At 40.7% G+C, this 15744-nt stretch overlaps 1 protein-coding gene across 11 annotated transcripts in view; it reads left to right on the forward strand.

Annotated features, from left to right (window-relative positions):
- CEP44 (centrosomal protein 44) overlaps positions 1 to 15744 on the forward strand; it is a 41129-nt gene that overhangs the window by 10744 nt on the left and 14641 nt on the right. For 10 of the 11 annotated variants that reach the window (XM_039541383.1, XM_039541384.1, XM_039541386.1 and 7 more), the window contains 3 exons: positions 6827 to 6977; positions 11682 to 11828; positions 13710 to 13820. In XM_039541383.1, coding sequence (XP_039397317.1) covers positions 6827 to 6977; positions 11682 to 11828; positions 13710 to 13820 — 409 coding nt within the window. The remainder of the gene's footprint in view (positions 1 to 6826; positions 6978 to 11681; positions 11829 to 13709; positions 13821 to 15744) is intronic. The other variant, XM_039541381.1, reaches the window with a different exon arrangement.

Below are 15744 nucleotides of genomic sequence, written 5' to 3' on the forward strand. Positions count from 1 at the left end.
CAAAGCAATGACTCACCGGTGTGGCGCCTCCTGCTGGTTGTCCTGGGAATTAGCTCTTCACCAGCTTTAGAGCACCCTCTGCAGGCTGCTGTCTCGCCTGCCGCTGGCTCCATGACCCTCCCGGACCCTGGTGCCCCTTTCCCTGGGGTTCTGCCCTCCACAATACCCCTGCTCTGGATCTCCCCTCCCAGGGGAACCCCCACCCTCTATACCCACCTTGCCTCAGTGGCTATTGCTGGTCATCATCTAGCCCCTGCTTACTGGGGCAGACTGCAGTCTGTAAACCACTCATCACTGGCAAGGGTTTTTTGGACCTGCTGCCTTTGCCTAACCGCAGGCTACACCTCTGTAGGCCTTGCACAGGGCCTGCAGCCTGGGGAGTTACCAGGCTGGCACTCCCAGCTCCTCTTGCCTTTCCCCAGTACTACTCTACTCAGGTCCCCTTCTCTCCCAGGCAGCCAGGTCCTTCTCTCTACAGCTAGAGAGAGAGTGATTTAGCACCTGGCTCACAGCCCTTTTATAGGACCAGCTGTGGTTGCTTCCCCAGACAGCCTAGCCTTTTCTCTCCGGAGTGGGGTAACTGCCCCGCTACAGTCCTTTTCTCTCTTTAGCAATGCTTTAACATCACAGGTGACTTGGAAATACATATCCAGTTTAGGACTGATGACAAGATCCATGTAACCATGTAAACAGCAGGCATAAATGCTATAATTTTGTAACCATTAAATACCAGCTTCGCAGTGAGGGTGTACGAATTCTGTAATATGATATATTGTCCAAATACAGAGCCAAATATGGATTTTAAGTTACTTCACTAATATAATTTGACTTTGATATCCCCTTTTCGGTATTCTCCTCCTCCCTGGTTCCACAAGTTATAGCATTTTTACTAACTTTTATGATGGTTCTCTGAGCTATTGTATGGGGTAAGAAAGCTAGGGAAAAAGTTCTTGGGGCCTGATTTTTATTCTCTTTCCTACCTCCCAAAGCTGACTTTTTCTCTTCTCCCACTATTTGGTGTCTTGCCAGCCTCAGAACAAGCATTTGGTTAGCTTAGAGCTTCTGTACACAAGCATTTCCCGAGCAACACCCCCTGCAGTGTGAAACTGAACAGGCACATTTCATATATGTTCCTTTTCAGTTTCACTTGGGAAAGTACTTGTGCGCAAGAATATAATATTAGTGTCTGTGTGACTCCTGGGCACAGTATCTCCACAGGAGTCAGTAAATGGAAAAAACAACAGCTTGTTACAAGGGAAGGTGCATCCTAAGCTACTGGACTGCAGATGTGCTATATACTTGGTTGAATAAATGACACACTATAGCAAAAGCTAAAAAAAAATTAAAAAAAAGACATAGTTTCCTTATGCTTGCTGCAGAGCTAGGCACTTAAGTGCAACAGAATTCTAGAGGCTCAGGGTAACAGTATGACTATTATGAAAAGTGTAACATGCAAAACTTAAATATTATCAAAAAATTCCCAAAGGTGCATGCACAAATGCAAGAGAGGGGGATTTTGGCATACTTGGTGATATAATTTGATCCACTGTTTACTAATTTTTCCTGTAGTGCCTTGATTAAAGTTGGACCTTTGCAAAAAAATCCACTTCTTCCACTGTGCTGTGGAAGCAACAGCATGTCGCTGAAATTGTTTATAGTGAATACTTCACATTTGGCTTAAGGAAAGTTCAGCTGGAGTTTTTCATTTAAATTGATCTTAAAGCTAATGCAATTCTTTCATTTATAATCATGTTTATGAATTTTGTACAAGAGGAAAAAGCAGTACATTTTTCTGGAAACAGAGGACTGGCTTTATAAATAATCTTAGTACATTAACCAGTTCCATAAATTTAAGTGGCTTAATAAAGCAAAAATGTTGTTTAATCCCTTTGAAGTTTTAGTTCTTCAATGATGGAGAGTAAATGTCAGTGAAAATGTATATCTTCTAATAGATATGTTAATATACAGAAGGCCTATTGATAAAGGTGGAGGGGTAATAAAAAGATTTATATGGCTACTCAGGGAGATTGAAAACAATGTTAGTGTAGAAAAGATGGTGTATGTCAATGTTCTTCTTTGAGTTATTGTCCACATCTTCCTGGTGTGCATATGGCCCGTGCACATGAGACCAGATTCTTAAGACCTGCAGTGTGTGTTTGGGTTTGCAGCTGTGTTCTATATGTCCTTGCCTGTGCTCCTCTCCCACTCCCCAAAAAAGAGGGTATAAAGAGCAGAGCAATCCCAACCATCTCTTGTTTCATTCTTACCAACCGTGGCAACAAGACAGAAACCCTGCAGTGTCCAGTTACTTCTCTGTATTCAGTGTTAGTGTTAAGTAGTTAGTTTTAATCTTTTTCCTGTTGGCAAAAATGCATTTGTTTAGTCAGATATTTAGGTTTTAGGGCCCGTCTCACCCACTGCAGCGTGGGCACACATGCGCGCGCACAAAATAGAGGGGCTCTCGCAATATGGAAGAAGTGAAATCCCTGGAGTTTAAAACTTGACTCTCTCAAGAGAAATTTCAACAACACTTAACAGGTACTCTAGATGCCTTTGTTTGCCTAGGTGAGGAATATGTTCCATACATATTCCTGAGAAGCTGGTTCAATAAAAGATATTACCTCACCCACATTGTCTCTCTAATTTTTCATATATCACTTCTTTAAGTGGATTCAGAAAGCTCTTAAAATCGTTCCTCATGTAATGCTCTATGTCAGCCTCCATGGTGCCAAAAAGAAGGATGTAGTGAGACCTCAGTTCTCCAATCAGTCCCTCTCCATGAGCACCCCAGTGGGCCAGTATTTCACCCTGAACTTGCACACTGTGTCAACTAAGAGGCCTCGGTTGTCTGCCTCCATTCTAGCATCAGATATGAGCTGAGGCATAAGTGCCTCCCAAGTCAGACACGAGCAAGTCAGATACCTGCTCATCTTTGGCTCAACAGTTAAAGGGTGGTCCAGAGGGCTGACAGAAGTCCATCTGGTGCCTCGGTACTGAGTATTAAACGTGTATGTGCAGTACCGACAAAACATGTGGACTGCCCTTGCTCCATCATTGGCCCCTTGGTACCTCGTGTGCAGGTACCACCTGTACTGGCACCTAAAGCATGTATGAGTAAAGTACAGAGTGATCTAACTGTAGGATTAATAACAGTGTCAGTGAGAAAGCTGATAGCTAAGCCACCGGTTAATGAGTCATCAGTACAGCAGATGAAGGAGGTATCTCCAGTACCAACATCATCCCCTGCCCAATTAGGGAAAATACAGCAGAGCCAGAGCACTCCTGAAAGGATGGCCTTCCCACCCCACCCCCTTTTGGAAAGAAGTATACTTCTTCTCTTCATCCTCATTGAGACTCAGTAGGGAGTCATCTCCTACATAGCCACCCTCTCCTACTTGGGTAGCACAGAATAATCAGGAAGCAACCTGGGACTCACAGGGAACATCTTGGTACCCCCATCCCAGTATCTATACCCTTATCAGACTTGGCCCTACTGGGTACCTGTGCATGTTTAGTCATATTCTCATAAGCCTGTAATTTCTGCCCTTTCTAAAGTTTAGACTGCCCTTCCCAAAGAGGCAGTATAGACCAACCTAGGCAGGTCAGCTAGTGCAACCTCAAATACAGAGACATGAGGAGGAAAATGATATGGAACAAAATCTACAAGGGAAGGAACAACTTTTCCCTGTTTTAGTTTCCTCATCCTTCCCCAAGAAGGCAGTAAATCCTCATTGGATAACTTCAAGGAGTTCCAGGACTTCATCAAGTATATAGCAAAGACTCTGGAGATATTTCTGGAAGTGGTACAAGAGAAATATGACAAGCTTCTGGAGAGCTTGCACTCTTCCACACCTGGCAGGCTAGCAATGCTGACAAATGAGGAATTGTTGGAGACTGCAGAAGACCTTTGGCAGACTCCAGCCACACCCAATTATGCAGACAGAAGGAACAAAGTCCCTTCAGATACCTACTTTGGTAGGGCTGTCCCACAATCATTGTTTAAGTAGGACTCCTACCTACCTCCAAGCAAATAGACAACTGCTTATTATTCACCAAGAGTGGAATCTGTGTGGACAATCACTTGAAGAAAGATTACTGTACCTTCAAGACAGGTTCTTTGAGATGCATTGTCCACCTGGATTCCGTGACCTACCTTCCTTTCTGGTTATTACAGAATTCATGCTCCTCTAGGTTTGTGTGTTGGTAAAGGAATCTGAGGGATAGTTGAGCTAACTGCCTTTTATGCTCTTGAATGGATGAAGGCACACTGCTAGGGCATAGGTGTGGCCTAAAGAATCCAATCTCATATGTATGCTGTTTATGCGCACCAAGAGTGGAGTCTTTGTGGGCAACAAATCTTCAAAAGACACAGTTTATCTAAGGTACACCTCTACCCCGGTGTAACATGACCCGATATAACACGAATTCGGATATAATGCGGTAAAGCAGTGTTCCGGGGGGGGAGGGGAGGGAGGGCTGTGCGCTCCGGCAGATCAAAGCAAGTTCAGTATAACGCAATAAGATTTTTTTTGGCTCCCGAGGACAACGTTATATCGGGGTAGATGTGTAATTAACCATTTTCTAATAGAAGCCTGAAAATTGTAACAAAGGTATTATAGCTAGATAGGTTCTTTGAATTATTAGACCTCAAGATTGGTGAATGGACTAAATAAGAAAATGGAAAGTAAAAGAGAATTTAGGCTTGTTTTAATAAATAGGTCAGTATTTGCATGTGTTTATGCCTCTTTGTGGCCATAATCCCTTCTGAAAAGTCTTAAATTCCATCAGTATTCAGGCTGAGTGCATATGACTTCAGTAAGCCTGGCCTTTAAAGTATTGATGAAGGAATAGTGCTTTTTGAACACTTTGTTACCCACATAACAGCGTTTTGGTATTGCAAGTAGTAGAGTTCTTGATTAAAGTAATTCTTTCATGAAACTGAAGGCAATTCATGTTAGTCTCATATGATATTCAGTTATTGCATTCTACTTTTATCTTTGTCACTGCAGTAGTAACTTTCTTTAATTTTAGGAAGGAGGGTATTCCAGTTAGTGCAGATAATAGGGCTTCATTAATTCATTGCCTTTGGCATCCTGCTCATCCACAAAAGGACTCAAACGAGAGAGAGAGAGAGAGAGAGACTATAAGATGTCTATGCATCTGCCTCTAGTTTTTGTGGTCTGCTGAAGCTGCAAAAAATATAAAAAACTGAATAACGAAATGCAGTTTTAAATACGGCTGTTAAGCAGAGCTTGAAAAGTTTACCATTATCTGAAGTTTAATCCTGCTAAGAGGTAACAGCAAAAGATACACATCAGTGAGAATCAGGGCAAAGTGTTTTCCCACTCGGTGGAAATCTGGCTTCCTTGGATTAGCAACAAAGAACTGGAATGACATAAAGACACAAAATAAAAATAAACATTCAGAGACACTATAAAACACTTATTACAATACTAATCCCAGATACAAAGAATGAGTTTAGGTAAGGGTAAAGGACTATATTTCAGTTGCTGAATACCGTCTTTCTTTTCTTTTCCAGTATTTAAAAGGAAGGTCTAGATTTCTACCCAAAATCTGTTTGCACAGGAGGTTTTCATTGTTAATTGTGTTAGCTGTACAGAGTGTGGCAGTAAAATCATGGAACGTAGTTCAGACTTTTGTTTAATTTAAGATCTGTACTTTGTCCCAACAAGCACAACACCAATTCTGTGTGTGTGTGTGTGTGTGTGTGTTTTGCATATTTTGATTGGTTTGGTGGAAAATGGGAATAGGTGCTGCAAAAGCAAATAAATTGGGTTAAAGTGCCAGTATTCAAGCTCAGGTAAAAATGGTAATTTACACTCTACTAAACACTGGGCTTAGAACACTGTATATGAGTGGCTTTTTCTATGAGGAATTAATATGGCTTATGAAATAAATTGCATAGTATGTGCCTTGAATTTCCATTTTATAACATTGAGGGGTTTTTTAGATCTGTTCTTTTCAGAAATTGTCTTTTTGCACAGTGAGTAAAAATCTCACCCTCTATTAAAATTTTGTTTATACCATGGTTATGTCTCATATACAGGAGTGCTTTAAAATTCATATTCAATTACTCAGGGGCTGGGCTATATATTTAGTATTATATACTCCCCACAGTGCATAGTCGAATGTCTGCTGATGTCCTTAGGAAGTTTGTAGAGAGATCAAGATGTTGATATGGCCATTATGTTGTAACTAAACATTTGGCTATTTTGTTTGGTGCATTATTGTCACATTTACTGCTCAGTGACAAGATCTGCTCCCATTTGGGCCACTGTTATTTCTGCCTTTTTATTTCTTTTCTTTCCCATCCTTCCTCCTTTTGTCTTTGTGAGCCCTGAGTTGTCTCTGCATTTCCTTCTGTTCAGCAACATCCAGTTTCAGACCCAGTGTGCTTTACTTCCACCTGTTTCTGCATTCCATCTGCTAAAATGATCAATAGTAAAATACTTGAATGTTGACAGTGAAGTATCATTTTAGAGTTGACACTCCAGTGTGAGTCATAGGGAGAGAGGAGTGTGAGTCAATTTCAGGCTGTCTTCAGACTCAGGCAGATTTCACTAAATCAGGTGACCTTCTGAATGTGAACTGTTTTTATTTCTGAAGCCAAGACGGCTAGCAACTTACTTAAAAAGGGTGGGGTGGAAGGGGAGAAGGAAGCTGTGCTTCTACACAATTTCGATACGTCTTGTGTGCCATACAGATATACCTTACAGGCTATATGTTTGATACCACTGTTTTATACTGATGACTGATTATTTACTTCCATTTACTGTGCAAAATACTTCTCCTTTTTTCCCCCCAGCAGTTTTGCAAAGGGTGATCCAGCTGCGTTTTTACCCATCATCAGTTATTCCTTCACGTCCTTCTCAACTTACATAGCAGAACTTTTGGTGGAATCTGATGTAGAGCTCACGGCTAAAAGCGATTTGCGTTTTATTGAAGCTATCTATAAGGTATCTAACTTTATGTTCATTGAGTTTTATGTATCTGATTACCCTGCCAAACATTTAATATGTGTCTCTGCTGGGTAATAGAATAATTTTGGAAATGGAAATATTGGTGACACAATCATTTGGTAACTCCTGCACAAGAGGTTTGGGGACTGGGTCACTTGCTGGAGGATTCTCTGCACCTTGAAGTCTTTAAACCACAAGTTGAGGACTTCAGTAGTTCAGACATAGGTCAGGGGTTTGTTACAGGAGAGGGTGGGTGAGATTGTGTCCTGCGTTGTGCAGGAGGTAAGACTAGAAGATCATAATGGTCCCTTCTGACCTTAAAGTCTCTGAGTCTGTGAGTAGATTTAGCTGGGTTGATTTGTAAAGCATATTCAAAGTGTCTTCTGCTTGGTGTCTAGAGTCAAGATTTCAGAGGAGCCATGACCAGTATGTGGCAGGTCCAAATTTTGATTTATAACTTACTTGTTTTAATTATCAGAGGGGTAGCTGTGTTAGTCTGGATTTGTAAAAGCCGCGAAGAGTCCTGTGGCACCTTATAGAAGTGGGTGAATACCCACTTCGTCGGATGCATCCACGAAAGCTCATGCTCCAATACATCTGTTAGTCTATAAGGTGCCACAGGACTCTCTGCTGCTTTTAATGAAAACAGTGAAGGTTGATATTAGCTCAACTTTACTCTTTAGTTGATACTATTATTGTTTGTATTATTGTAGTTGCTAAGACCTCCAGTCATGGACTAGGACCTCATTGTGTTGGATGCTGTACAGACAGAGAACAAAAAGACAGTCCCTGCCCCAAAGAGCTTACACCAAAATGTAAGACAAGAGACAACAAAAGTACAGGCAGATTGATAGAATACAAGAAACAATGAGACATAAGTGGTCAGAATGAAAAGCTGTGGTATCAACATACCAGAAGCCTAGCCAATGTCAAGTTATTAGCAAATACTGTGACATACTTTTCTATTAAATTACATCTTAAATCAACAGACTGTAGATATGTAAGCTTACCTGAAACATTAATTGTACAATGCAGCCTAAAGTTGACTGAGAGTGTGCTTTATTGCCACTGAGGAAATTAAAACCAATTCTAAGTGTTCATTTTGCAAACATCTGTTCTTGAGTTGTTCCTATGATGTGCCTTTCACACTGGTACATGCAAATTTGATCTTTTTAATACTTGCACCATAATCTCATCAAGACTATTAGAAATTCTATACAATTCTAATATTAAAGGTACATTAGACTTAAAAAATCTAAGAATTACTTGCATTGTATCCTGATTATTTTACTATTGATCTAGTTTATATTAATTGGAGAAAATACAATTTGCTACTTAAAATTGTTTTATCTCAGTTCTCATGGTGAGTATTGAGTAGAGGGAATACTGCCAAACTCTGTGACCGGATGGAAGTATGGGTTAGAGAATACGTTATGTAGGAAAAACTGCATCGTAGATTACAATAACATAAGGAATATTTAGGACTTGCTATTTTATATATAAAAACACATTTCAGTCTTACATGCTAATTAAATGAAAGTGAGCTGGCTAAAGCTCAGCATAGAAAAGAATGAGAAGATGATGTTGGGCTTCAGGAAGCAGTTGGAGGAGAGGGCGGATGTAACGTACACCCCACTGGCTGAGACCCTGAGAGCCCAGGGCTACGAGGTCCAGATACACGCCCTGATCATGGGAGCCCTGGGCTCATGGGATCCCCACAACGAGCTGGTTCTGAGAGCGTGTGGAGTTGGTCGATGCTACGTCTGGCTCATGAGACAGCTCATGGTGTCCGACACCATCAGGTGGTCCAGAGACATTTATATGGAACACATCACAGGACACCGCCAATACCACACTGAGTAACTGAGACTGCCAGCCAGGGAAATAACCCACTTCCTTCCCTGACAAACCAAGGGACGCACCTGACCCATGTACTTATCCGCTACACCGATACTGGCTTGGACTCCTTATTCATTCCATGGGTGGTGTACCTGAGCCCACTTATCCACTGACACTTTAAAAACCCTTGCACCCCAATCTAGGTCTATGCCGGTTATGCGATATGTATGTATCTCTTCATCCTTGCAACTGATACCTGTAACCCCCCATAGCCCAAGCCTGACCCCAGATGTACAGTACCTTCCCTCTTAACTTGTGTATATTTCATTTTAAACATTAACTTTAATAAAAAATTTATATTGGTTTTCTTGCTTGAAAGAGTGTCTGCCATGAGTTACCTAGTTTTGCAACAAAGGATGATTTTGGACACCCTCCCTCCTCATAGTTGCAGTGAGGTGATTCTATAGCACTAAACCAGTCAACTTTTTACAATCTGGTTCTGACTAAGAGGTTATGAATTTTCCTTTTGAATACAGACCTTTCCACTGTTACCCACATCTGTTACTGTAAAATTAGACTTTTGACTGTACTTGGTGCTACACCTTAAAAGAGTTTGTAGGCTGAAGCTGGTGCAGAACGCAATAGTGGCTCAGTATTTAGCAGAACATCTTATTAGGAGCATGTGACACCAGTTCATTGCTGTCTATCTGGTCTCCAGTTAGTTTTAAGGTGTTGGCTATGATCTCTAAAGTCCTAAATGGCCTGCAATCTGCATATCTGGGGGATCCCTTTTTTCCCAGTGGCATACTGCCACTGCTGCAGTCAGCTGTGGTGCACAAGTGGGATTCCAATTTATAAAAAAGGTGGGGGGTGTGGGCGAGACATTTTGTGTGAGCTCCAGGGCTCTGGAACTTGCTCCCTCACCTTGGTCCAAAATAGCTTGATTTTGGGTAATCCTATGGCCTTTCCTCTGGCTTTTGGAGTGTGTTGAGGATATACTCCTTGCATTATGAAGGGATGGAAAGGAGCTTTTTTATAGGTGCCTGGCCGGGTCTTTTCTGATTGCTTAATACTTCTGATGTTACTAACTGTGGGTGTGTCTACACTGCAGCTGGGACCATACTTCCTTGTGCAGGTAGACAGCAGATTAGCACACTAAAAGTAGCAGTACTTGGGTGGCTAAACCAAGCTGCTACCCATTCTGCAGCCACACTGCTATTTTTAGGATGCCTGCTTGAGCAGAGCTAGCACGTCTGTCTACCTGTGCTGAAAATATGCTTTCAGCTGCAGTGCAGATGTACCCTGGGAGCTAGGGTGTTAAGCCTGTACATGCATCATCTTTTTACATTTTTATTCTTTTAAAATTGAAATAAAATCTGAACAGTTATTAATTTAAACCTTGTCTTGTATGGTTAGGTAATAAATATTTTAATGTAATTTGTTGCTAGCTGGTTGGTACATGTGTGTTTCAATTTAATCTAAAGATTGTACACAAAAATCTTCCCATCAGGTTTGTGTTCATAATGTATTGCTTTAATGAATAGCCAAGATTTCTGACCTTTAGATCTTGCTGATAATTTGATTCAAACTGAATTAAATTATCAGCTGTTTTTACAAGATTTTTTTTTGTTGTTTTTCATGGAATTGAATAGACTAATTTGTCAAGTTATTTCTTTGAAAGTTTCTTTATAGATAGTTATGTAGACTTAAAATTTGGATGGTTTAAAACATCACATTTTAAACATAAATATGAAAACTTACAGGGACTTCTGCTTGTTATATACAGACTGCAATATAGGTTTTTTCACTGGTACAGCGTATGTAATTATCCTTAAATTACTTTTATAAATATGTTGTATGCCTGGGTTAAAAGTAGGTGTGTGGCGCCATCTTAGTTAAGACACTTTACAAAGGTGTGGGGTTTTTTGTTTTTTGCTTTTTTGGGGGGGAGTGGAGGGTTGGTGGTCTTTTGTTGTGAGGCGGAAATACTCACTCAAATGTAGGTTTTTAGTTGGATAGAGATGTGCTGCCCATTTTAACATTAAGTAAAAATATGGTTTCAATTCTCATATTCCTGTAAGTGCCCGTTATTGTTGAAATAACATCATACTGATATCAATAGATTAAGAATCAAAATATTTGACTTTTGCAGAGCTTTATATTTAATCCAAAGAGGTTCACATAAATACACCTTTTGTCAATTTTTTAAAGTTTTTGTGAAATTCTGCTTTTTATTATAGCAATGCACTTCACTACATGACACTACACTTTGTATCTATGCTTCTGTATGTTTTCTAACTATAAGGGTATTTAAGCACTATAATAGGTTTGTATGGGAGGTTGTGGAATCCCCATCATTGGAGATTTTTTTTTAAACAGACTGGACAAACACCTGTCATGGATGGTCTAGGTTTACTTCGTTCTGCCTCAGTGCAGGGGGCTGGATTTGGTGACCAATCGAGGTCTCTTCCAGACCTTCACTTCTATGATTTTATGATTCTCTCCAGATCTGAAACAAACAAAACTGTTTTTACTGTGCATTCATATTTCTGGAACTCTCCAAAACTTTTTTCCAAACTTGCTTAGTTATTTAGACACGTATTAAGTTTGGTATTTGTATTTGCTTTTGTTTTTTAAAGGAGTGATTTGATTTAAGTGTGCCTGGCAGACTGGCATATGATGGGAGTTACAGTTATGGGGGCAGCTTAGAATATACAAAGACCAACGTGTGAAAAGATTCACTAGCAAAGCTAAGGGGGCAAAGGGGCAATTGTGCAAAAATAAGAACAAAAATATAGTTTCTACATCACAGAGAATATACAGAGGTTTGGGAAACTAATAAAGTTTTTTACTCTCTTGCAGCTACTTCGAGATCAGTTTCAATACAAACCAGTTTTAACAAAACAGCAGTTTCTCCAGTGTGGCTTTGCAGAAAGGAAAATACAGATTGTTTGTGACATTATCAGTGCTGTAATGAGAAAGCATAAGGAATTAAGTAATATGAATAAGGTACGGATCAGGGTGATACTTCAGATATGATTTACAGTATTTGAGAGAAAGATTAACTATATTTTGTAACAGAGCAACATTTGAACTGAAATATAAGTAGAAAAAGAACTACAATAAGAATCACTGAAGTTAGAATAGTGGGGGGAAAAAACCCTAAATCAGAGTCCATCCCCTTACAAATTCAGTATGTACTCTCCCAATATAGAGGATATATCAGATATTTAAGTGATTCTAAATATCTACACTTGCTGCTAGCCAAATGACCTAGACCAGGGGTTCTCAAACTTCATTGCACCACAACCCCTTTTTTACAACAAAAATTACTATATGACCCCAGGAGGGGGGACTGAAGCCTGAGCCCATTCAAGCCCCGCTGCCCTGAGTGTGAGTGTGTGTGGAACATAGCCAAAGGGCTTCAGCCCTGGGGGGAAGGAGGTGGGGTAGGAGGCTGTAACCTGAGCCCCACTGCCCAAGACTGAAGCCCTCAGGCTTTGGCTTCAGCCCCACACGGTGGGACTTGGGCTTCAGCCCCAGGAGATGGGGCTCCAGCAAGTCTAACGCCAGCCCTGGCAACCCCATTAAAATGGGGTCGCGACCTAGTTTCAGAACCACTGACATAGACATACTAACATTTTGTAGTGAACAGACAAAATTTCAAGCAAAGATAAACAAATTCACACCTATTAACAGTAAGTTTCATATACTCTGTTACACTTCTGGATGTAGTAAGAATATCATTGCAAAATAGTTCATTGTACTTCTGGAACAACTGTTAAGGTAGATAGGAACAAAATTCAAACATCTGCTCGTTTGGGGTTTTCTTAATTTTTTTTTTTTAATTTTCTGAAAAGTGTGACACTAACAGTATAGTGTTCAGAAACAAACAAAACAAACATCTGCAACAAATTGTGTGTCTATATATATTCTTACTACTTGTATGTGAGTTTTAGTTGGATTTCACAATACACATTTTGGGTCTTGTTTATATATAGATCTTAATATATATCGATTTAGTATTAGGACAGGTAAGAAATCTAGCACATCAGTTGATACTGGGTGTATGGGCAAGTTCCTTTCAGAAAAGAAATTTGAAACTTGTTCCTATCTCATACAGACTTGTAGGATGTAGGTCGGGGTGGTCAAACGGCGGCTCTGTTAAAGTGCAGCTCACTGAGCCCTCCATGTCCCCCTGCCCCATTCTCCGCCTACCAGTCTGGGGTGGGGGGAGAGCTCAGGGCTTCTGCCCAAGGGGAAGGAAGGGTCTCAGGGCTTCAGCCCCGCTGGAGGCACCTGCCAGGGCTTGGGGCTGAAGCCCTGGCAGATGCCTTCCCCAGGGCAGAATTCCCTAGCCCTGCCTCAGAGCAGGAGCTCTGCAGGGCTGAAGCCCTGAACCCTGGCAGGCACGCCTGGCTCTCAAACTTCTGAAGGTTATCGCATGTGGCTCGGAGGATCAGTAATTTTGGCCACTCCTGATATAGATAATCATTGCATGTAACGCTAGCGTTAAGTTCTATTCTATGCATTTGTAACTTGTGACCTGTATAACTATGAGGATATATTTTCCTATGATTTAATCAGTGTTAAATACCTTACAACTATTTTTTCTTTTATATCCATGACCAGGCTAGACCCAACCTCATATGTGCAAAATGTAGTTTGAGAAAGTATGTACATTAGATTCACTTTCAAGTGTTTGTTTTAGCCATTATTAGCATTCTTAATTTCATATTTTTTCTATTTTTGGTCAATATTTTATAATGAAAAAATCCAAACCTGTTTCATATGTATGATGTTCAATCGGATCATATAGTGATAATTTTTAACTGTCATTTCCCCCCTAAAATAAACTTTGCTAATGTGGGTTTTTTGTTTATTTTAAAGGCTAAATCTCAAACAAGAAAAAAAACCAGGTCTTTAAAATCCGAGTCACAAGCAAATTATGAGAAACTTCTTGCTGATCCTGTTATTTGCAGGACTGTGATTTCTCAGCAGGTATGAAAATAGAAAGAAAATAGTTTGCTTTTTTATGTATACAGTTTAAAGTTCTTTGACCCTAGTGATATTAACAAATCAGATTAGGGGTGATCTGCAGTTGTTCAGCAAGCCAGTACCTTCCTAGAATGTAAGCTTCCATTTAAAATAAACAAAAACTTTAGGTGTGAAGATGTGTAAAAACAAGATGCAAACAGATGCAAAGAGTGGCTCTGAGAAATGTGCTCTGCTTCAGTACACACTGACGTCTAATGATGGTATTTAAAGTATCATTATAATTTAACTGTTTCATTGGTGATCAGATATGAAAGAAAGGAGAGGGAAAAACATAATATGAAGACATGCATAATCTATTGATGGTGGGTAGAACTTGGGCTATGAATGTAGTTTGAATTCTTTCCAATCTGACCGTAAGTAACACTACAATAATCTGTTATCAGAAATGCTTTTTGATATTCTGCCAAAATCTGGAAATGTCTCTTCATAACACATTTCTCAGTATAATATGTTTGATCTACTAACCTCTGCTACTGTTATACACCTCTACCTCGATAGAACGCTGTCCTCGGGAGCCAAAAAATCTTACCATGTTATAGGTGAAACCACCTTATATCGAACTTGCTTTGATGCACAGGGGTGTGCAGTGCTCCCCCCGGAGCACTGCTTTACTGTGTTGTATCCAAATTCGTGTTATATTGGGTTGTGTTATATCGGGGTAGAGGTGTACTGTGAGGGAGGCAAAGAGGTTTTACTCTTATTCATAGAAGATTGAATCATAGAAGATTAGGGTTGGAAGGGACCTCAGAAGGTCATCTAGTCCAACCCCCTGCTCAAAGCAGGACCAATCCCCAGACAGATTTTTACCTCAGTTCCCTAAATGGCGCCCTCAAGGATTGAACTCACAACCCTGGGTTTAGCAGGTCAATACTCAAACCACTGAGCTATCCCTCCCCGCCATAGAGGCAGCAAAGTTACACCCTGCAGAACTTTACAGAACTGTAATTGTTTAGTAAATCCAGACAGTCTCTACTCAATGCCAGAACGTAGCATCACTTGCTGTTAAAATCTGGCCTCATCACAAAGATTACCTGCTTCTGGCATGATTTACAACCTGACTCTACCCTTTCTGTATGATAAAGTAGAATGGGGAACACGTGGGACTCCTATGGACAGATACTCCACAGCTCCTTTGAAGAGAGGAATCTGTCAGCGACACTAAAATATGCATTAATCAACCAGCATTGAAGAAACCATTGATTGATACTCACAACTCTGCAAACCATTGACCATTGGTTACCTCTCTTTTTAAAGCATGCTAATTGTGAAGCTAGCAGAGAAGTCTCCAATTCTACCTTTCAGCAGCCAGTGTTCTAGATCCTTTTCATTCTGGTTTTTGTCAGTGCATGATACAGGAAAAGAGCTTATTGCTCTGGACAGGAGTAGGTCTTCCATCATAGATGAGAGAAATAGATTCCTACTCATTTTGCTAAACTTCTTGTGACACTTGATACTATTGATCACCTAGTACACCTGTCTAGTCTCCAAGAGACTTCAGGGGGAAATGGACATCATGGACAGTTGTTCTTCCACTTCCAAAGCCATCACCTCTGGAGTCTCACAATGCACATGATTATTCCCTTAATTATCGTGTTGCCAATAGGAGGCCATCAAGGGTATGTCTACACTGCAGTTAGATACCTGCAGCTGACTGGGGCTCGGGCCAATGGGCTGTTTAATTGTGGTGTATACATTTGGGCTTGGGCTGCAGCCTGAGCTGTGGGACTCCCACTCCCATAGGATTCTAGAGCCGTTGCTCCAGCCTGAGCCTGAACATCTACCCTGCAACTAAACAGCCCCTTGGCCCAATCCCTGCAAGCCTGAGTCAGGTGGTACGGGCCAGCTGTGGGTGTTTAACTGCAGTGTA

The sequence above is a fragment of the Mauremys reevesii genome, linkage group 5, assembly GCF_016161935.1.
Source record: "Mauremys reevesii isolate NIE-2019 linkage group 5, ASM1616193v1, whole genome shotgun sequence".
Lineage (NCBI taxonomy): Eukaryota > Metazoa > Chordata > Testudines > Geoemydidae > Mauremys > Mauremys reevesii.